Source organism: Lagopus leucura, unplaced genomic scaffold (assembly GCF_019238085.1).
Source record: "Lagopus leucura isolate 7727_CA_CO unplaced genomic scaffold, USGS_WTPT01 Super-Scaffold_73, whole genome shotgun sequence".
Classification (NCBI taxonomy): Eukaryota; Metazoa; Chordata; class Aves; order Galliformes; family Phasianidae; genus Lagopus; species Lagopus leucura.
Window position 1 is genome coordinate 94,586,713 of NW_024962252.1, and position 20,887 is coordinate 94,607,599.

The window sequence follows — 20,887 nt, forward strand, 5'->3', positions numbered from 1 at the left end:
ACATGATGTGCAGATAAGGGGAAGGTCGAGCTGCCTGCATTCAGGGGAGTGGGGCTGGAAAAAGAGCTCCTGCCTTACCCTCTGCCCAGGTTTTTAGGGTGCAGCTGTCCCAAACGCAACAGAGGCATTGCAGTTAGGCAGTAGGACGACAATATGCTGTGTTGGTGGCAAGATCGGTTCTAGGTATTCTCCCCCTTTAGCCCATTGATGAGGCTTGGCTGTGAATCGCACTGGAGAATGCATTTGGGTTGCACAACCCTTCCTCCCCATCACCTCCCTGCGAGGTTTCACAACACAGCCCCATGACCAGCTGTGTCGGTGCAATGCAGGCAGCGCTGTGGGTGTGGGAGCAGGAGGACAGAGAAATGTCCTTCCTCAAAGACAGTGGGCCATCACACATGTCCAAGGCCCAAACCTTCCAGCTTCAGTGTTTTTTTCCAGGCTCCTTAGCTCCTAGCGTTATGCAGCACACTGTTCTGGTTCATTTTTGTTTTCCCTTTTTTTTTTTTTTCTTTGTAATTGATCTTGAAGCATATTGCTATGAAAACTCCCTTGCAGTGGAGCCGAGCTCCTGACTGCCAGATGCTGAATTCTCCTTTTAGCCTTGTGTTAGTTAATGGACAAAAATGCTTACTGATTTAGGATAATTTCTCCCTCTGCTGTAATCCTTCTACTTCACCAGTAACGTCAGCTTTACTCAAACATGAGGCATATCTATAAATATTTGAAGAAGAATGGAACATGCACTGTCCCTCTGAACGCGTCACAGATGTCTTTCAGACTCCTGGACAAGATTTTGGAGCAGCCTAAGAGACTTCTCCATGAAACTTACTGCAGGTTTTCTATGGCCTCCAACATTTAAAGGTATCAAGTATGGGGAGCCGCATAGGTGTTGCAGGGACTTGTGTTGTTTGCCAAACCACACCAGCCTTTGTATAAACGATGCATAAACCGTTCTTTTTGGGGAGACTCCCGCTTTGCAGCGCAGGCCGTGTTCATGTGGCGGTGCCAGGTGACATTGAGATAATTGCTTTGGTTGGGCCCCTCCATGAAGTGGATTGAGAGGGCAGGTGCTTAAAATAGAAGCAAATGGCACGTGCTCGTTTTGGTTCAGTACAGGACGAAAAGATGTGGGGCTCTCAGTCCCCGGGAGTCGTAACTGTTTGCTGGAGGCTGTCGGTCTGCTGTGACAGGATGGAGGGCTGTGCCGTAACAGCTCACATCTCTGTTTTGTTTCAGTAAACATCCAGGGGCTTGGAGATTTCTCCGCTTAAGAAGACTGCTCAGCCTGGATCTGTAGTCTCATCGACTTGGCAAATAGGTAAGCAAGCAACAAGGAAAAAAAAAGAGGGTTACAAACGAGTGAGTCACGCATGGTTCATAGCAACTCCGGAGGGCAGATTTCCAGAATGTGGAGCTCTGAGGAGCTCCCTTTCTGAGGGAAGCACTGCTGACCTAACCCTTCTTTTTCTTCTTTCCACCAAGATCTGGCAAAAGTTTTGCGGGCCATCTGGTAAACCAAATGCAACACCTTCTCGTTTAGAAAGGAGAAACCTGTTGAACAACGTGCTGTGTGACAGCGCTTTGCAGCACGGCCTGGGGCTTTCGCTCAGTGCTGCGCAGCAAGAAGAATGAAGGAAATACACGTTGTCACGAGGAGCTTTTGCCGCCCTGGTCAGCAGCCGTACTGACAGAGGCTGCCACTGCAGAAAGCTGTTCCTAGGAGTTGCATCCCTCAGAAAACCCCTTTTTGTTGCTGCAGGAAGGAGGTGAAATCTCATCTCGTGTGAACAAAGCAGGCGAGGCAGAAGCACGTTCATTCCCGCCCCAGAACACGGCGCCCGAGGCGGGCAGGGCCCCGCGGCTTGGGGTCTGTGGTACCGGCGGTCTGTGGGCACCGAGCACCCGTTCTGAGGGCTTCTGGTTTTTACTAAAGAAAAAGCATGAGGTGTCGAAAGGCATCATGGCGGTGGGGGAGGGAACCGCGGCAGGCGGGCAGGCACCAGGGTGGTGCGACGAGGTGTTGGACCGGCGGGGCAGAGCGCCGGGGTAGAGAGACGGACGCAGCGCGAAGGCTGCGCCCAGCTCGGGAGGGGGGCGGCGAGGTGGCGCCGCGCTCTCTCCGCCCGCCCGCCCGCCTGTCTCCAGGGCGCCGTAGCGATCCGACAACCGCAGAGACGACCGGTAGGGCGGGAAGGGGCGCGGGGACCCCCTTCCACCCCCCCACCAAGCCCGCCCCGCGCACCCCACTCGGCCCCCACAGCGCGGGGGCGGGGCTGCAGCGGGCGGCGGCGCCCGTGGTGCTCGAGCCGCGGGGGGTCGTGCGGCCGCCTCGGCGGAGGCGGGCGGCAACAAGTGAGGCGCCTCCCCCGCGCTCCTCCAACCGGCCACGCTCGGCCTTTCGCTGCGCGTCGCCGCCGTGATTTCTCCAGGAGGGAGCAGGGGAAGCGGCGGCGTCCTCAGGTGCGGAGCCTCCCCCGGCGGGGCCGAGCGGGGCGGAGGGCCCACACCCGCGGGCGGCCGGGCCGAAGCATGGTGGAGGAGGCGGCGGCGGCGGCGCGATCCCCGGCGGAGCCCCGCGGCGGCGTGGCGAGGTGCGGGCGGGGGGCCGCGCAGCGGGGCCGGGGGGCGGTTATCCTCCGGCGGGGGGGGGGGGCGGGCGGGCTGAGGCCTCTCCCCTCCGCGCGGCCGCTTCGCCCCTCCGCGCGGTACCGGCGCGGCGCCGCCAGTCAAACCCGGGGCGCTGCGCTGCCGCAGTGCCGGCGCCGCTGCGGTCCCCGCGGGTTCGGCCCGGAGCCGCTCGGCGAGTTCCGAGGCGCGCCGTGCCCCGCCGGGAGGGGGCGCCGGCTTAGCGGCTGCGATCGCGGCCAAAGTGCGGCTCGCGATTCATTTGTCAGCCTGCAAAAAGCCGCGGTGAGCAGAGCGGCCCTGTGATCTCCCGGGGTTGATCATTAAACCGAACGGGAGGAGGAGGGGTCAGCTTTTGGCTTTTACCGGTTTTTTGTTTGTTTTTTTGTTTTTTTTTTGACGCTGAAAGTCTCACGTAGGTGCGGAAAGATGTGCGCGTGTGATGGCACTGCAGCGTGTGAGCGGGCGTGCACCGGGCAGGAAACGCGCGCAGGAGGTGCGGTCCCTTGTCGGCAGCCCCCCTTAGATGAGCGGCAGCCCCCCTTAGATGAGCGGCAGCCCCCCTTAGATGAGCGGCAGCCCCCCTTAGATGAGCGGCAGCCCCCCTTAGATGAGCGGCAGCCCCGGCCCGCTGCTGGAGCGGTCAGCGATCGGTCAGAACTCGCTTTGAGTGGTTTTGTCGTCTGCAGGCTCGTTTGCCTTGCGCTTTTCTGTTTCCTGTCCCCACGTGCTATAAATAGAAGAGGAAAATGAGGTGCTGCTGCAGGAACTTGTTGTGAAGGTCACGCGTTCGGTGGCTGGCGGTGCCGGTGCCCTGTGTGGCCGTAAGGCAGGCTCTACGAGTCGCCTCTGGCAGTAGAACATCACCGGTGGTCGCTCCGTTGGTTACTGCTGCCCGCGAGCTCCTCAGTTCTTTTCTTCATTACCCAGTGCTTCTGGGTAGCGAAGATGCTGCTGAGGACATCGGCGTTGAAGTAGTGCTTCCTCAGGCTTTGAAGAACGAGCAGAGGATGTAATATTTTTACGTTCCGTGCTGCCAAACAGGTGTCATTATCTGCGTGAGTAAGCTGTGCTGTACGCGGGGAGGGAGCGTTCATCTGCTTGCCTTGGAGAAGGGAGGCTTTCGGGAGCAGAACTGCAAGGACGTGTCCGGAGCCTCGGTGATCGTCATTGTGCTGCCACCTGGTGCAGCCGCTCTCATAGCTGGGCTGGCTGTGCTACGTCTGCCTTGGGATGGAAAGGGAAGTTAGGAGCAGCTCTGTCTGGATGCATCGAGGGATGGTGTGCCAGGTCTGTGCTGTACTGCTCCTGCTGTAAAAGTCCTGCTTGTTTTCATGTTTTTAAGATGGAGCATTTTTTGTGCTAAATACTAGGGCCTGGCAGGCTTCTTACAAAGCTTTTTGAAATGTATCCTTCTAGAACTTGCCAAGAGTAGGCCAAAAAGTCAAGCCAAAGCCAAAAAAGCTGTTGTTGAAAGTATCCTTGTTGGTTGGACAAAGGTTTCACGGCTTGTTTCCTTTAGTTTGTATCTTTGTAGTAAGCACAGAGTATGGAGGGAAAAAAAGAATTTCCTTAAAATATTAATGCTTTTAACATGTCTGTTTTTCATGTTGCTGTTTCTGGAAGGCTGCTAGAATTGATCAGTTTCCAAAAGCTTGGAACAGACCTCTTCTATTGCCTCGCTGAGTGTTTTTTTTTTTCCTAGTATGTATATTTATTTGTTTGTTTTCCTATTGCTGGGTGGTAGAAGTATGTAACTAGTTTTGAAGCAAGTGGGCGGGCATCCATTTACTTTTCTAATTTAAACTTTTAGAATTTTTTTTCAGATACACCCACGTTTAATCCCCAGTGGTTGTTTGCAAAAGAACCTCTTGAACCAAAAAAGTAACAGGTATGGAGGAAGGAGGTGCGGTCGTGATGTTTTTGAGCACGAGGAGTTGCAGGATGAGTGTTGGATGTTTCTACCCTGGTAGGCTGCATTCAGAGAAGTGCTTGCATAGAGAAGGTGAAATCTGCCATACTTCGGTGCTTAAAACGCAGCAGAAATAACCGAGTGGAGATGAGGTGTTGTGGGTTTATTGTGCTTGGTCCTTCACTTCTCTTTTTTACTGATTTCCTTGGGCCTTCCTAGATTTAAAATCTGGATATGCAAACCCCCCGGGTCTCCGGTTGGTGTAGAACACGATGAAAAGCCGGCCTCGTTAAAATGTCCTGGGTGAGCTGAGCTGAAGTCTCATGAGGAGCAATTAGCATTTAAATAAGTGAAGGAATCCCCGGGTGCAATGGGTGTGGTGCTGAGACTTTTAAAGGGAGACTCGATGGAGCAGTTTCTTCGTGGTTAAGAAAGCTTTGTTGTTTGAGGAACATACAATAGCAAGGGATGAAAAACATCCAGCTTCCAACTAGTCATGCTCGCCTTTGCAAATGAATTCTGAAATTTGACAGCTGATTAAATGTTTTCAATCGTAAGCCAGCTAGATAAACCGAATCAGCAGTCATCTTGATTTCTGAGTGAATGACTGATGTTCTTTTTCTCTAAGAGTGAATTCTCATTGGTAACGTGCCCCCAGAGGATACGATGACAGGTTTGGATGCCTTGTCGCTGGAGGTGTTCAAGACCAGGTTGGATGGGGCCCTGGGCAGCCTGGTCTAGTATTAAATGTGCACGTTGGTGGCCCTGCCTCTGGCAGGGGGTGTTTGAAGATTCATGATCCTTGAGGTCCCTTCCGACCTTGGCCATTCTGTGAGACCTGAGCGTTGCGGTGCTGCTTCCTGCGGCCAGCACCTGCCTGCTGCTCTGCTCATCCTCCTGCGGCTGCTCTCCATGCACAGGTCTATGTTGGAAATGTTCCTTCTGACAGAGGGGAGCTGTGAGACCTTCTAGCTGTGCACGGAGGCTCATTTTCAGAGGCGCAGCAGCAGCAGTGCTCCTGTAGTGCTGGGGTAGCTGTCTGCAGCTGTGTTGGGGCCTTAGTGAGGAACTGATAATGTTGGGAAATAACCATCCCACTTGCTCATCTTCAGTGTTGTGTGATGTAATGCAACTAGCTATGCAAATGTGGGAAAGGCTGTTCAGTGCAAGGAGCTGCTAGGTATCAGACCAGTTGTGCTGTTCTACCTTACTTGGGTAATGATTTTTTTGAAATCAGATGAAGTCAGTGGTAGTGGAAGGTGGTCTCGAAGTTGAATGATGTTACTGCAACCTGTTGATTTGCTTTTGAATAAAAATAAGAAGTGAAAGAGATGTAAAATGGCTGGAAACTGGTGACTTAAGCCACTGTCGGTTACAGCGGATACTTGGTATTACTGTGCAGGTACCAGGTGCAGAAGTCCCTGGTTGGGTTTAGAAGGTTATGTGCTTGTCTGCCCTTAACATCAGTGGGAATGAAGCAAATGGGAGTTAATTGCTTAACCTGCTTAAAGGCCTTTTGCAAAATCCTTGAGGTATTATATGTGTCTTTAGCTGCTTACGACTGGGGGAGAAATTGCTCCCTCTTCCCTGAATGTGATAGGTTGGAATGAGATGTGTGTTTTGTGTTTTGCAAGTTTGAAGGAGGAAAATGAACTTCTGCATTTCAGAGCTCTGCTCATTTTCTCAACTATAAATGAATCCTGCAGAATGGTGAAAACAGTCTTCTCTGTGTTAGCTAACTACATTTGAAACCCAAAGCAATTAAGGGCCAAAATCTTTTCACGTTTGTGTTCTTAAACACTTATTTAATTTAGTACTGCAAATAGAGAGGCAAAAAGAGGCAAATCTAGAAATTTGGGCTGATATACTCACATCATTAACCTGGTTCGATTTGGCATGTGGTTGAATAGCTGTGTAACACTTATGTGGGCTGGGAGAGATGGCCTGAAATGTCTGGGAAGGTTGTCAGCAGCACAGTGTCCCATCACCTGGCTGCTGGCTGTGGGAACAGCAAATCCTGGAAGCTGAATTGAAATGGGTGTCTCTCTTAACCCTGCAGTGGAATGGTCTGGAGGTAGTTACCTGGTCAGGCATACCAACTTACAGCACCTTGCTTTTAAAATGTGGTTCTTAGTGGCGTGGCTTACATGTGTCAGGCAAGAAGATATGGTGTGAGTGATGGTTTAGATGTGAAGCATAGTGCTTAATGGTTTTATAAGCTGACTGAGTGATCAGCATTGTGTGTGCAGATACAAAGGTCACTGGCAAGTGGCTACGGCAGCAATAGCTACTGGTTTTAAGATAATGCTGGCTGAGGTGCTAAGGAGATGATCTGGCTTGTTTGTGGATTCTGTGGTTATTGCATATTCACTAGATAGGCTACATCTCTTTAATTTTTACTGATTTCAGCACAGATGTATGAAGCAGCACAGTCCTGTCCAACGGACTGTTAGTACCCGCTGAATGCAGCAGGCAGCTTGCAGTGCTACCCCTTGCAGTGACAGCTAGCACTGACCCAGGGGCTGGGTGTTGGGGAGGCAGGTGGTGGGTGGTTATCTGCTTCCTCTGCCTTCCAGCGCCTATGGGAGGGCAGTGCTCCAGCTGAGCTTACCGGTGAATAACAGTGAATTGCAGTGAATAACAGCCCGTTGAGTAGGGGGAAGGGGCAGAGCTCACCGACTGCAGCAGGGGTGTATCAGAGGTTGGAACCCAAAGTTGAGCAGATTCTGGTGCCGTCTGCCTGGCCGGCCAGGGGGTCTTGCTGCATGTAGGGCAGGGAGCAGGGGTGGTGGAGTGCTGATATGTGGAAGCAGAAAAGGGATCTGCTCTGGTCTCAGCTTGCCTCTTCTGTGCTGGTGCGGCACAGTGGTGAGTGAACCTGCTGACAGGAGCCAGCTGGGAGCTAATTGCCTTGTTATTGTTAGGTTCTTTATTCAGCCTCTTCAGTTCCCTGAACTGACGCAGCCCAGTCGCTTAGGTGAAGGGTGAGAAGGGACTGTGCAGTCGGTATGGGAAGAAATAAATAACAGGAGTACGTCAGCTGTGACTGACACTGCTTTCACCTGCTGTGGAACCGTACCCCATGGAACTGAAGTGATGGATGGCAGTTTTCTTCGAAGAATTATTTCTCTTTTTTGCCATCCAGTTAAACCTCCTCTCTGAATTCTTTATGGTTTGCCTCTCATCCAAGATGGAGCCTTCTCAGAGGCATTTTAAAAACTGAGGGTTGTGAATCGGGAGCTGCCAGCTCTGGGTTATTCCTGACAAACATCACAATTCATAACTCTAGAGCTCAAACAACGTGTGGCCTTTGTGTATCGGGCTGGGAAAAACACATCGTTCTCCCTGCTGAAGGAGAACAAGTTAAAGCTGCTTCGTGATCACTATCAGCATATCTTTCACTCATTCTGTAGGGAGCATTGTAAGGTTTATTCTGTAAGCCAGCTGAGGTTTACAAAACTGGCTGTGATGTACTACTATATGAGATTTTATTTAGAGAAAATGCTGCATCCAGTATTCTGTAAATATGCTTTGAGGGCCCATTCTCTCATATCTCAGATTTGTCGGTTGTATAATAACTGTAATATGCTTGTCATAAAATTATTTATGGAGCAGCAAATACAGCAGCAATGTTAATTTACAACTTGCATGTTGTTTTAGGCTGTTCCTTTATTGCTGCATTTCATCTACTACAGGAAACATAATACAAAACAGACTTCTCAGGGTGTCACCTTTGTAAAGCAGGAGGGAGGTGTGTGCAAGTGCAGACAATTGCTTCAGTGCCTGATAAAGTCAGCCAGGGGTTAGAAAGACATTCGTTCATTTTTATGGTGGTTTTTCCTTGGATGATAGCAAAGGCTTGGATTGTTGCAGAAAGTTTGCAGGCCTGGTTTGGATAACTGAAAGAATGGGCCTTGTGTGTAGCACAGTACAGAATCTTACAGGCTTTTTTCTGAGTTTGTTCAATTACCGTTGGGCTGCGTTGTACGTGAGCATTAGATTAGCTTGTCTGGAGTGTATGAACTACAAGAGGTGGGAGGGAAGCATTCCTGTGACATGCTGGGTTAGTTGCCACATGGAGTGAGATCTTTGTGTGGGGAAGTTGTGACAGTTTATCTTTCCTTCCTGTTTTTTTTTTTTTTTTTTTTTTTTTTTTTTTTTTAGCACTTCTGTTGGAAACAAGGGATTTTCACCCATCTGTTTGCAGGCATATGTTTGTTCACCTTATTTTTAGAAGATGAGTTCGAAGCTTTTTATCCCTGTGGTTGCAAATGTAAGCTGCTGAATGAATGGAGCAGTTATTTCCTGAAGTCTGTAAGTAGCTCCAGTGTTGCTGCTGCAGGAGGAGGCTTTGTTGCAATTAGGGAGGGGGGGTGTTTTAGAGCTGCTTGATGCCAAGAGGCTTTACTTTGAAGCAAGAACAAGAGCCTGTATGAAAACCCTTCTGTAGAAAGAGGGCTTTGGGTGAGCTGTTGGAAAAGGAGGGACGGTGAAGAGCTTTGTCACTTGAGGTTTGTGGGTGGAGGCGTTTTCTGTTATGTAAGAGGAAGGAACTAAAAGCTTCAATTCTTTTGTCCTAGTTTCAGACTTGAAAAACTAGCATGCCACCTGTAAGGTAAACCTGCTGTGGAGTTGGAGACGGCCCAAGCTTATTGCTGTAGCTGCTGTGAAGTTATGCTTGTGAGCTGGCTGAGAGCGTGGGTCGGAGTTGGAGAGAGTAGCAAGTAGTAGTTGGCCAGGAAACAGCACAGCTGTGGTGCAGAAATGCGTCCTTCATTAGAAGACAGGCAGCCACCTAACAATCTTTGATACTCTCTACTTTGATACTCTCAGTTTCAGGTGAATTTTCATGTTCAGGAAGACTTTCCTGTTTTCAATACCGCCTCAGAAACGAGAGAGGGAGAGCTGGTTTGGAAGAGGAGTTGCTTTACTGCCTTTACCCATGCCATAACATATTAAGTGTAGTACAGAGCTGATGAACCATCTGTGATGCTGTGCATGGTATGTTCCATTTCCTGAAGTCGTAGGGCATGGTCTGGCAGTTAACTGGTTTAGTGAGTAATACTGGGCTTCGGGTCCTCTTAATCAGCTCAAATGAGCGCTAATTAATGATAACATGTGGATGCTAGAAACTGAATTGAGGTGATGTAACATTCCGTGGGTCACAAGACAGCAGTGGCCTTCCATGAAAGCATTAATGACGGAAACTGAAGACTTTGGTCTGCTCAGCATTGGCCTACCTGCCATAAATGAGAAAGCTTCTTAAGCTGAAGGGAGTATGCAGAGATGTCTGTGGGGAGTTATTTCTCAAACTCTGCTTATTTTTTAATTAATTCTCTTCTATTATTATGTTTAGCAAGGCTGACTGTGATATCTCTTATACTGAATACTGTTGATATATGACTCTAACAAGAGTCTTCATAAACTATGAGCTTAAAGTAATAAATGCTTTCGTGGTTGTCGTATCAAAAATGATTTAATAGAAATGGCTGAGGAGGAATGACAAAGACATTCAGAGATGCAAAAGACTTCCAGAAATAACAAGGCTGGAAATATTCACCCCTCAAAGAGGGAACGGATGGTGTGTAAAGGTTTGCTGTATTATGTGGTATGGCAAACACGGAAAATTTTATTGTGCTTTCAAAGAGCTCCCCTTCTGCCTGATAATAGGAAAGCAAGTCATCTGGAGTTCTTTCTGTAAGAAGAATTGAGAAGCACGTTGGTAGTGAAGTTCATACAGTTGGAAGTATACATGGGTTCAAAGAGGGAGTAGACAAAGTGAAATGAGCTTCAGTAACAGTAATTAAATATGGTTCAGAGGTAGTTCTGGCCCCAAAAGCACTCACGTACCTTACTGCAGCAAACCAGGTGAGCATTACTAAAGAAATGCCTCACTGCACTAGCATTGGGGTTTTCTTTGCTGTTGGGGTTTTTTTGTTTGTTTGTTTGTTTTTTTTTTTTTTTTTTTTGAGAGGAAAATGTTGAGACTGTGCTGAAGATAACCAGTAGGAAACAGAATGTAAAGCTAGATTGGCTGCAATTGAGGCTACTTGCAGTCCCTTCTGCCTTGAGCTGTTCTGAGTAAACGCCAGCGCATCTTCCTGTCTGCTCTGTTTTTTGGATTGCCAAACACCACACCCAGGTTCACAGAATCACAAGGTTGGGAAGGACCTACAAGATCATCTAGTCCAACCATCCTCCCATTACCATTGCTACCACAAGCTACTAAATGGTGCTGGTGACTTTTGGTATTAAAGTGAATTTCTCCCAGAAGTAAATAGTCTACTGAAAGATAGTTCAAGAGTGCATGAAACTAATGAAAATCAATGTTAAAACAAGCATCAGCAGCTCTGAATTTCCTTGACATGTCTGTTTTGATAACTTTCTCCCAACTGGAATGCTGTTGTGTTTGTGGAACTCAGAGAATATTGGCTGTTACTCAGTGGTACCAATGCAACACGCTTCTGCAGAAGCAGAATGCTGGTATGTGCTGACTGCATGCCAGTTCTTCAGATGTTCTTTGTTGCATTGTATCAAAGTGGACTTGTGAAGTTCTGAGATACGATTGTGCATAGTTAGAAAAATAAATAGTCCTGTAAAGTTGGGAACAACTCAAACTTTTTTAATAGCAGGTCAGGGATCTTAAGCTTTTCTTCATGTTCTGAAGCTGTTGCTGTTCACACCATGAGCAGAAGAGAGAGATAAAAGACCTGGTGCATCTCACAAGAGGGTAGAAGGACTGTATGTAACTTAGGATGCGTTTAATGCATTTTTTTATTCTTCCTGTACGTAGCTATTACAGACATACACACAGCTTCTGCTCCTAACTGCTGTAAGGGATACCAGGCTACAGAATGAAGTTACCTGTTGAGATCAGCCTGCTGTAGCCCTGCTGCAGCTCTTCTCTACAAAGGGCTTGCAAAAAGGTGAAAGGCTTTTAGAAAACTGAATTACAGCTTTGTTTTGGCTGTACCTTTTGAGCCTACATGTTGAAACTTGAGAGCGGAGAACATCATTTGTAAGTAAATGCATAAAGGAGGAATGTTTTAATAGCAAGTGGCTGGTCTAAAAGTCAAGAAATTAATGTTTAGTATGTCTAGCAAGAGTGCTGCTTTCTTTAATACAGCTGTGATCTTGAACACAAGTGAATGCCCTCGCCCAGGTCAGGGTTGTGCTGTGGACCTACCTGCTGGTTCGGAGCCGCTTCCAATGTGGTGCTGCCTTGCATTGTGCCCAGTAGTGATTTTCAAAAGGTAGCTCTGTATTTGAAAAGGAGATGATGGAGCCTGTTTGCAGTCATAATTCTTATTTTAGGTGTTAAACAGTTGCCCGCAGCCTGTCCAGTGTGTAATTTATCTTGGCCTTAACTATGGGCTGAGGTACGTAAGAGCATGGGAGAGGACTTGTGTTTTTCTGTCAGTATGAAGATACGTGAGATAATGATTTCTTTCACTTCTGTAGTGCCCGTTCTTCAATTTCCTGTTAGAAATACGCTGTGAACTGCATTGCAAGGGTGGAGCTTGGGATGGGAGCTCATCTGTGTGCAGAGAGCTGCAGGGGAAACTTGAGCATCACAGCTGGGCGTCACAGTAAGAGGCTCTGCTGCATAAACGTCAGGAGTAATCAACAAATACGGTCACTGCTCGGCATGTGAATGTGAGACTCTGAGACAAGAGCTGCTGATGAGGAACTTGTAGTAAAATAAAGCTAGTTCTACTCATTCTGAACGTTATGTTCCTTGAGGTGATGTGATATCTCAGCTACCATGCAGGTAGTTAATGCTCTGGTATTGCTGACAATCAGTGGGTGTTTGGCTGAATATATGCAGAACGAGCTATACAAACTTGGTCTGATTCACAAGGGAATTTTCTTTTTTTTTTTTTTAAATTTTCTTGCTTCGTCAGTAAGGTTGGTAGGGTTGCCTGTCAAACTGTCCATTTGACCATTGGTTTCACGTTCATCCATGGCCTTTGTTATGAGGACATTCTGAAAGAGACCTTTTTCTGTCCCACCTTGAGGTAGAGCAAAACCTGCCAAAATCTCAGTGTTGAAGCAAGTTCTGAGTCTTGAAAATTTCTTAGTGGATTGATTGTATGGGGCTGCACTCAGTGTCTTTAGATACAGGTGTGTGTTTTGGTGCCTTGCTTCAAAGGTGGATTAGCACACTCTCCAAATCCATTGTGCTTCTTCATCTTTATCTGACAGGATTGCCTTTTAAACCTTTTTTGTAGCTGCTTCCTTGCAACATCTGCCTCTCTTTCCTACAGCTCAACCTCAGAGACTTTGCACTGCTAATGCTGCAAATTGTTGTCATGTGTTCTGTGTGCCAACTTTATGCAGTGCTTACAGTAAATAGAATGCTGTAACAGAGCGAATCAGAATTCATCTGCAGTATCCAACTATATGTGATGAATCACATCTGGCCTTTGCGTACATTTGGAGGTGCTTGTTCTTGGTTTTGACATTGAGCTTGGCCCTTCTGTTGGGGATGTGTGACCTCCTGTTTGAGTTCTTGCATCTGTAAAAGAGTGACTTGCATGATTCATGGAAATGCATGGAGTGCGCGTGCTCATGTTATACCAGCTCCTCTAAATCTCTTCCTTACAAGCTCCTGGAACACGTTCACTCTTGAGATAAAGCGTAAAATAATGTTGTTTTAAAGCAATCAGTGAGCACTTTTTCTCACCATTTTGCATTAAGGTTATGTGGACTTGATTTTTGCTTGGAGTCTTTCCTTTTAGCTGATGGCTTCTCTGTCATACCTGTTTTCTTCTTCTGTTGTCGTCCCAATTGTGTGGTGGCTCACTGCCCGGTCCCACAGTGATGCTGCTTGTCTGCCCAGGTTCCATTTTCCTATCCATCTCGTGATCCCAGTGCTCCTTCCATGGTTGCACAGATGAATTTCCTTCTATCCAAGTCTTAGTTTGACTGAAGTAGAATAGAGCTGAAGAGGCAGATGTCCCATCACCCTCTCCCCAGCTTATGCAAAATAAATCTCTTCAAGTACTGTTTTTGCAGCAGGCTCTTGGTTTACCTAGAGTGTGGTTAATATTAACCCCTTTCTTGTCATGTGGATGTTTCTAAAGGCTTTGAACAAATGTGTGCAGTTGTGTCAGTACCACTGCACTGCAGAAGTTGCAGAAGCAGAAATGTGAGGAGTACAAACCGTAAATGATTGCTAGAATTGTCTTCAGATCAGGGTACCTGAGAAGCTGAAAGCAAACATTGAAAACCTGTGTGTCAGATCACTTTGAATGTAGGTATCACAACCCAGCTGGAACTGGAACAAGGTTTAGTAGGATATCTTTGTTCCCAGGGCTCTGCATACTGTGTTTTGCTTTACCAGTATCTAGTATGTGCTTGTATTTTACTCTTTGTGCGGACTAGCTACGCATGCTCACCTTTTCTATTTTTAAAAGCAAAAACAGCAGAATTTTTTTCCGAAGTAAAGTATTGCTTTGCACTGCGCTTTTTAGTTCTTCAGTGAGTTTTCATGCTGGTTTCCTTGGAGTGACAGCAGTGATGCACTGGAACAGGCTGCCCAAGGAGGCTGTGGATGCCCCATCCCTGGAGGCATTCAAGGCCAGGCTGGACGTGGCTCTGGGCAGCCTGGTCTGCTGGTTGGCGACCCTGCACATAGCAGGGGGTTGAAACCAGGTGATCGTTGTGGCCCTTTTCAACCCAGGCCATTCTATGATTCTGTGAACCAAATCGCTTGTAGTTTATTTCTGGCTTCCCTAGCAGATCTTCCATTCTCATCAGTCAAAGAAGGGCAGCTGGAAGCTTTATAATACAAGTGGTGATGGAAGAAGCTATTACTGGAGTAAAAAAAGTGCTTGTGATCTGCCCAGATTGCTGCCAGTAAGCTGCGAGTGGAAATGGGTGCCCTCGTGTACCCTGTGGTGCTGTTCCATAGCAAGCTGTTTAGGGCACACAATCTGCATTGCCATCATGCTTCAGTCAATCACTGCTATGTCAGCAAAGCAGATGAGGAACAAAGAACACTAACAGTGTTAAAAATGCCACTTCCTCTTCCCCTGTTTTTATGAGGACTATAATACTGTGCTTCATGGTAAATCCCGTTCCCTTGATGTGAAATGGCTCAGCTGGCATCATCTTATTGCTTCTGTCTTCAGGTGATGTGATTCAAGTCAATATTAATCTGCAGGTTTACACGTTTGCTGGAAATAGCCTTTTAGGTGTCTGTGGATTGTCTTCGATAAGAGCTCAGTCTCGTGCTCCAAGTGTTCAACGCAGTCCCTCTGTTTTATTTAGATAAAGGTTGCTTTTTCAACACAGCTGTTTTTATTCATTTTCCTTGCATTGACACTTCATGTTACATTACCTGTCAATGCTCAGAAATTTTATCAGCAATATTCTATACCTTCTTAGAAAGCAAGACTGAAAATGATGCCAGAAGTGCTCATATGTAGGACTGGTAATTTGTGCCACATATTATTAGACAGAACTGCTGTGATTTTTTTTCCCTACTGGTATTTTTGTCATGAAACATTGTACTAAGTCTTAACTAACGAAGGTTTTGCTGTCCCATTTGCTGCAGGGAATTGCTACAGGTGTGGGAATAAAACAGAGATTGAGGAAGACCTTGTGGGTACTGAATTTGAATGCTTACCCCAAAGACTTGGAGATTGGAAAGATTTTGTTTTGTCACTGAAATAGGCTGTAACAATGGTGCGTCATTGTATTGGAAATGATCTTAGCATCTAGACGATGAATTGCAAAAGTGTTGAATGCTCGTGGCTTAGTAGCTGGGGGCAGTGAACAGATCAGCTGCTTAGTGCTACATATTCTGGAAAATCAGGCTGTGACTGAGCTCTCGGCAGTCCCGCATTTGCAATCGCCGGGTGAGCCTCTCACCCTGCTGTCTCAGGAGTACAGAGATCATAGGTAAAGTACCACGTCATTTGTTGTTGCACTGCGGTTTGCTATAAAGCCACTTGAGGACAAGGTGTGTGAGCGCTGATACACGCTGAGCTGCGGGGAGTGGTGTGAGATGTGGGACTGCTGCTTTCCATCCAGCGTGTGTGCTTAGAGACAGTGGGGGAAACTGCTACCTGATGGTCTGCCTGTAGCTGAAGCTGACAGTGCTTTTAACAGTTGAGGTATTTAGAGTAAATGGTGACACTGGCCACAGATATGTTTTTGTCTTTGAGGTATGGAACTTGGACAGCAGACTTGAGGGTTGGCTGTGAGCAGGACATGAATTAAATCTGTCTTGAGCACATATGGAGATACATATACAGATACAAGGTGAGGTAAAATGAAGGAAAAACAGGCATTTCACTCCAGTTTCTAGGAAGTGTTACTTTTTTTCAACTTGTTTAACTGCTGTATGAAGAGAAGAGTAAGTACATGGTGTACTTCTGAACTGCACCTTCCTGACTGCTGTTGCTCTCTGAGTTCTAAGCTAACATCTACAACTGAGCTTTTGTGTTACTTCACTTGTTTTTTCTGGTCTTATTTAATCACACTTCTGGTGAGTGAAAGATGCTTTGCAGAATTCTGTATATATCTTAAACGGAGCCTTAATGTAACTCTGTTCATCCTGAATTTTCTAGTTTGGCTTCTGAATTTAGAATGAGTTAAGGTTGTTTTGTTTTTTTTTTTTTTTTGTAGTTTTTATATTGGTTCTCTACCCTCTGGGCTAGTAAGCAGTGTTAGTATTATTTTAGAGGAACACTGTTGTGGGTTGCTTCATGCACTGTTTCTATGTCATTCATTCTGACAGCTTTGAAGGAAAGAGGCGTTGATGCATTTTCTCTGTAAGAACTGCACGTGGGTCTCAGAATAACTTGTGCTACAACAAATACACATACCCTTACTATTCCTGGCTTACAAATGTTGGGAACCTCTGCTTTTAATTTAAGTCTCTTCAGTTGTGTTTTCTGTAGCAGTAATTACACTCGGCGTTCAGCTGCCATTCTCTTTCTTTTCTACTGGGAGGAAAAAGAAAGTCAAAGCTTGCGCTATCTTCTGTCTGCCGAGTTCTGAAGATCAGCAGTGCAGCTGGTTGGCTTTGTCAGCCTCTCTCCCACAGAACAGCCAAGTGCAAAGGGTGGAAACAAACTATACTTGAAAACTCAGCTTTGCTAATTTTGTAGTTGGAGGGTCAAAGAATACAAGTATAAAAGCTTGAAACTCAATTTTAAAAGAACTGACTGTATTGTGTAGCAATTCATGATGTACTTTTAAAGCTCACCTTGCTAGCAAAAAAAAACAAAAACAAAAAAAAAAAAAACTCTACCTCTCTCTGCTGAGCGGAGGGCTCGGGTTCTGGAGATTGGAGCTTGATGATCCTTGGGGTCCCTTCCAACCCAAGCTATTCCATGATTTTAATTACTGAACAGTCAGGTGTTTCAAGGAGACTTAAATGAGAGTTATAATTTGCTTGCTAACCTCGACACTTTGTAAAATGCTATATAAAATTCTAAAGTGGGAAGTAGAAACTTTGTTCTTACATCTTGTCTGCTGATGGAACCCCAAATGCGACTAGCTGCAGGTATGCATGTATTAGAGGTAGGTAAGTTTCTACTTTTTTGAGTGTAGGTAAGCTTTGTCCTTAGGTTATATCTTACACGTTCCAGGCAGAATCACGGCAGTTGGAAGGGGCCTTTGTGGATCATCGAGTCCAACCCCCTGCTAAAGCAGGCTCCCTGCAGTAGGTTGCACTGGACAGTGTCTAGGAGGGTTTTGAGTGAGCTCCTCTGGAGACGTTCCACGGCCTCTCTGTTCCAGCGCTGTGTCCCGCTCACAGCCAAGAAGTTTTTCCTCGTGTTTGTAATGGAACATCCTGTGTTCCAGTCTGTGCCCACTGCCCCTTGTCCCATCTCTGGCACCGCCAGAAAGATCCTGGCCCCATCTGTCTGACTCTCGCCCATTAGGTATCTATAAGCATTGGTAAGATCTCTTCTCAGGCTTTGTCAAGCTGGGCATTCCCAGCTCTCAGCTTTCCCTCATAAAGATGCTGCAGGTCCCTAATCATCTTTGTAGGCTCCTACTTAATTTGAGAGTAGTTTGCATTTTTATGAAAGCAGGAATTTGATAGGAAGAACGCTAAGAATCTGTCATTTCTTCCCTTTTCAGATATGAGAAATGAGTGTTGGACGCAGAAGATTAAAGCTGCTGGGAATTCTGATGATGGTAAACTTTTTTATCTATGTGATTGTGGAAGTCTCAAAAAGTGGCAGCCAAGAAAAGAATGCAGAAGACCGTGTTATTATACCACAGGACAAATTCTGGAGAAAATTTACCCCTCACAAAGCCTATTGGAACAGGCAGCAACAGAAGCTTGAACTGCTGTACAACCCAATTCTGAGTCTGCTTTCCAATATGACTGTGGAAGAGAACTTAATTTTGAACTCAAGTGTTCTCAGTTCCTGCGACCCCGACCCGTGGGTCGCTTCAGAGATCAGCGACTTCGCGAGTTTGCCAGAAAGGTTCAAAGACTTCCTCCTCTATTTGAGGTGTAGAAATTACTCGTTAATAATGGATCAGCCAAACAAGTGCAAACATAAACCTTTTCTGCTGCTGGCTATTAAGTCACTTATACCACATTTTGATAGAAGGCAAGCAATTAGGGAATCCTGGGGCAAGGAAATAAAATCGGGAGATATAACGGTCAAAAGAGTCTTCTTACTTGGTCAGACCCCACCGGAGGATCATTTTCCCAACCTTACAGACATGGTAAAATTTGAGAGCGAAACTCACAAAGACATTCTCCTCTGGAACTACAGAGACACTTTCTTCAATTTAACTCTGAAAGAGGTACTGTTTCTGAAGTGGGTGAGCAGCAGTTGTGCGGATGTCCAGTTTATTTTTAAGGGCGATGACGATGTATTTGTGAATACCCATCAGATCCTGGATTACTTGAAGAGTTTATCAAAGGACAAAGCCAAAGACTTGTTTGTAGGTGATGTGATCAAAGATGCTGGACCTCATAGAGAAAAAAAATTGAAGTACTACATCCCAGAAAGTGTTTATGAAGGTTCGTATCCTCCGTATGCAGGAGGTGGTGGGTTTCTGTACTCTGGTGACCTGGCATTGAGACTGAATAATGCATCTGACCAGGTACTCCTGTATCCTATTGATGATGTGTATACTGGAATGTGCCTTCAGAAGCTTGGGCTTGCTCCAGAAAAACACAAAGGTTTCAAAACATTTGATATTGAAGAGAAATACAGAAATAACATATGTTCCTACACAAATTTAATGTTAGTGCATAGTAGAAATCCTCAAGAAATGATTAAGATTTGGACAAGCTTGCAAGATCCACACTTAAATTGCTAGAGCAATGTGCATAAATACTTTATGTCCAAATAACTTTCCAAGTTTAAATCTGGCTTTCTTGGTGAGCCACTGGAGCTCTGTTTAATTGTTCTATTCAAATTTTCTCAAGAAACTTTCTTCACATACGTCTGAAAAGTGGCAGTAGTCATACTGAGAGGATGGCACAAAGACTTGGTCCTGTTTTTCCACTGTCCTGGTGGTCATTATGTTTCAGTAGCAGTCTAAACATTAAAGAGGACTGGAAGTAACTAGCTGTCAGCTACTGATGCCTGCTGCAGAGCATCTTTCATTAATTGCGATGGTAACAGGTGCGTTCTTTTTCCTTGAGTCGTGTTTGTGTGTGGAGACCACTGTACATTTGAAACTCACAAATTGGAGGAGTACTGTTTTACTCTATAAAACATTTTTATGGAACTTCAATTATTGATATATATTTTTTTTTAATTTGTAGTTTCCAGTCTTTATGCACCCTGGACAAGTATCTTCTCCTTTACATGCAGTCTTTTGTGCAAAGTATGCCTGTGTCTGAAGGATTTACCCTTTTATTAGGTGTGTTGTTTGTTTTGTTTTGTTTTTTAATAAAAGAAGACATAATATGGTTTCAAACACCCCATGAAAGATCTGAATATGTAAGGGAAAGAAGGAACAAGTTCTGTTTGTGCCTGGTACAGCTCTGCTGCTGCCTACCCTGAGCTTACACACACGGTAATGCTGACGTTGTTACTCGCAGTATCTCTGTGAAAGCTACTCTGGTTCATCCTTGTTCTCTGCTTGGGCACTAAAAGTGATCAGGTAGCTGATTAACAGTAACCAAAATTGCACATTGCTTCTAAGAGCATGGTTTGGATCTCCTGTAAAGCGGTAGCAAGTGTAGGATTGTGCAGTTCCTAACAGGTTTGAATTTTGAAATAAAATTTGAAGTTGCATGATGTCTCATGTAGAGTTAAACATGTTCTCAAATCTCAGATTTTCTTCTGTATTTCCACATCTTGCTTATGAGAGCTATTCTAAGTAGTATTGCTTCCTTTGTATATGTAGAAGTGCCTGTCTATTTATTGTTCAGATGGAAGACCAAAACATTTTCTTAAATATATTTTGTGTAACATTTTATTTGTATAGTGTTGTCACTCAGATATTTAAATAGAGCATGATATTTTAAACCTGTGAGATGTGTAATGTTAAATAAAGCTAATTGTTATTTTTGAATTTGAAAAATAAAATGTGATTTAAATATTTCTTGCAGTGCTTCATCTCAGATGCAGTATTGACTGAATTGTGCTCTACTGCAGAGCGTTCAGCAACACATTTCAAGAGCTACAAGAGTTTATCCAGCGGCTTCGACACTTAGGTAGTAGATTGTCAAGAAGATGCTGCTGCAGTTGTCCTGGAATTTGTTAGGTGCTGCAACAGATGAGCAACGAGTGATAGAGAAATCCTGAGGATAGGCAGGTGAGCAATACGTTTGGTGCTGAGTTCTAAGGAAGGATCAAAGAGTGGATTGCATAAACGAAGGGACAGGGGAAGAGAGGAAGAACTAAATGTTATGGAGTAAGATGGGGTGGAGTGCATGTGTGATACTAACCAGTTAGTGGATTCGTGGGTTGCTGGTGTTAGTCATTGCTTTACACCATTCCATGACCATGAGGTGAAAGAAAGGACTCAACTGAGTAAAGAAAAACAGGCTGAGTGATACTGGGCAGAAGAAGTGCTGAGAGAAGGCATCAACCCAGCTTCAAAGTGATGTAAGAAAGGAAAAGGAGGAAAGAGGAGAAAGCTGAGTAAGTAGCCCTGCTAGGCTCGATAGGTAAAAAACAGCGGAGGGGCAGTTGGACCAATTGCTCCTATTTAGGTGAGGGGAAGCCAGTGACTGTCCTTCAGTCAGAACTTCAGTGCTGTTGAGCCTGTCTGCTCCCATGGAGAAGCAGTTCTCCTGGAAACAGCTGGAGTTGGTGGAGTAATGAGCAGATTGAGAACAAAGATAGGGAAATGGGCTGCAACAAGAAGGTACAACATGAGTGTCTGCTGAGGAGCATAATAAAG

At 45.7% G+C, this 20,887-nt stretch overlaps 1 protein-coding gene across 6 annotated transcripts; it reads left to right on the top strand.

Annotated features, from left to right (window-relative positions):
• The first annotated feature begins 1,142 nt into the window (after window positions 1-1,142).
• B3GNT2 (UDP-GlcNAc:betaGal beta-1,3-N-acetylglucosaminyltransferase 2) lies at window positions 1,143-20,080 on the top strand. 6 transcript variants are annotated; one of them, XM_042887510.1, is made up of 2 exons: window positions 1,143-1,321; window positions 17,645-20,080. In XM_042887510.1, exon 2 carries the CDS (start codon window positions 17,654-17,656, stop codon window positions 18,845-18,847), a length of 1,194 nt encoding a protein of 397 aa, XP_042743444.1. In that variant the 5' UTR covers window positions 1,143-1,321; window positions 17,645-17,653; the 3' UTR covers window positions 18,848-20,080. The 6 variants fall into 6 exon arrangements, with proteins under 6 accessions (XP_042743444.1, XP_042743462.1, XP_042743436.1 ...); XM_042887528.1 differs by lacking the exon at window positions 1,143-1,321 and adding an exon at window positions 2,114-2,184; XM_042887502.1 differs by lacking the exon at window positions 1,143-1,321 and adding an exon at window positions 2,379-2,463.
• The last annotated feature ends 807 nt before the right edge of the window (window positions 20,081-20,887 follow it).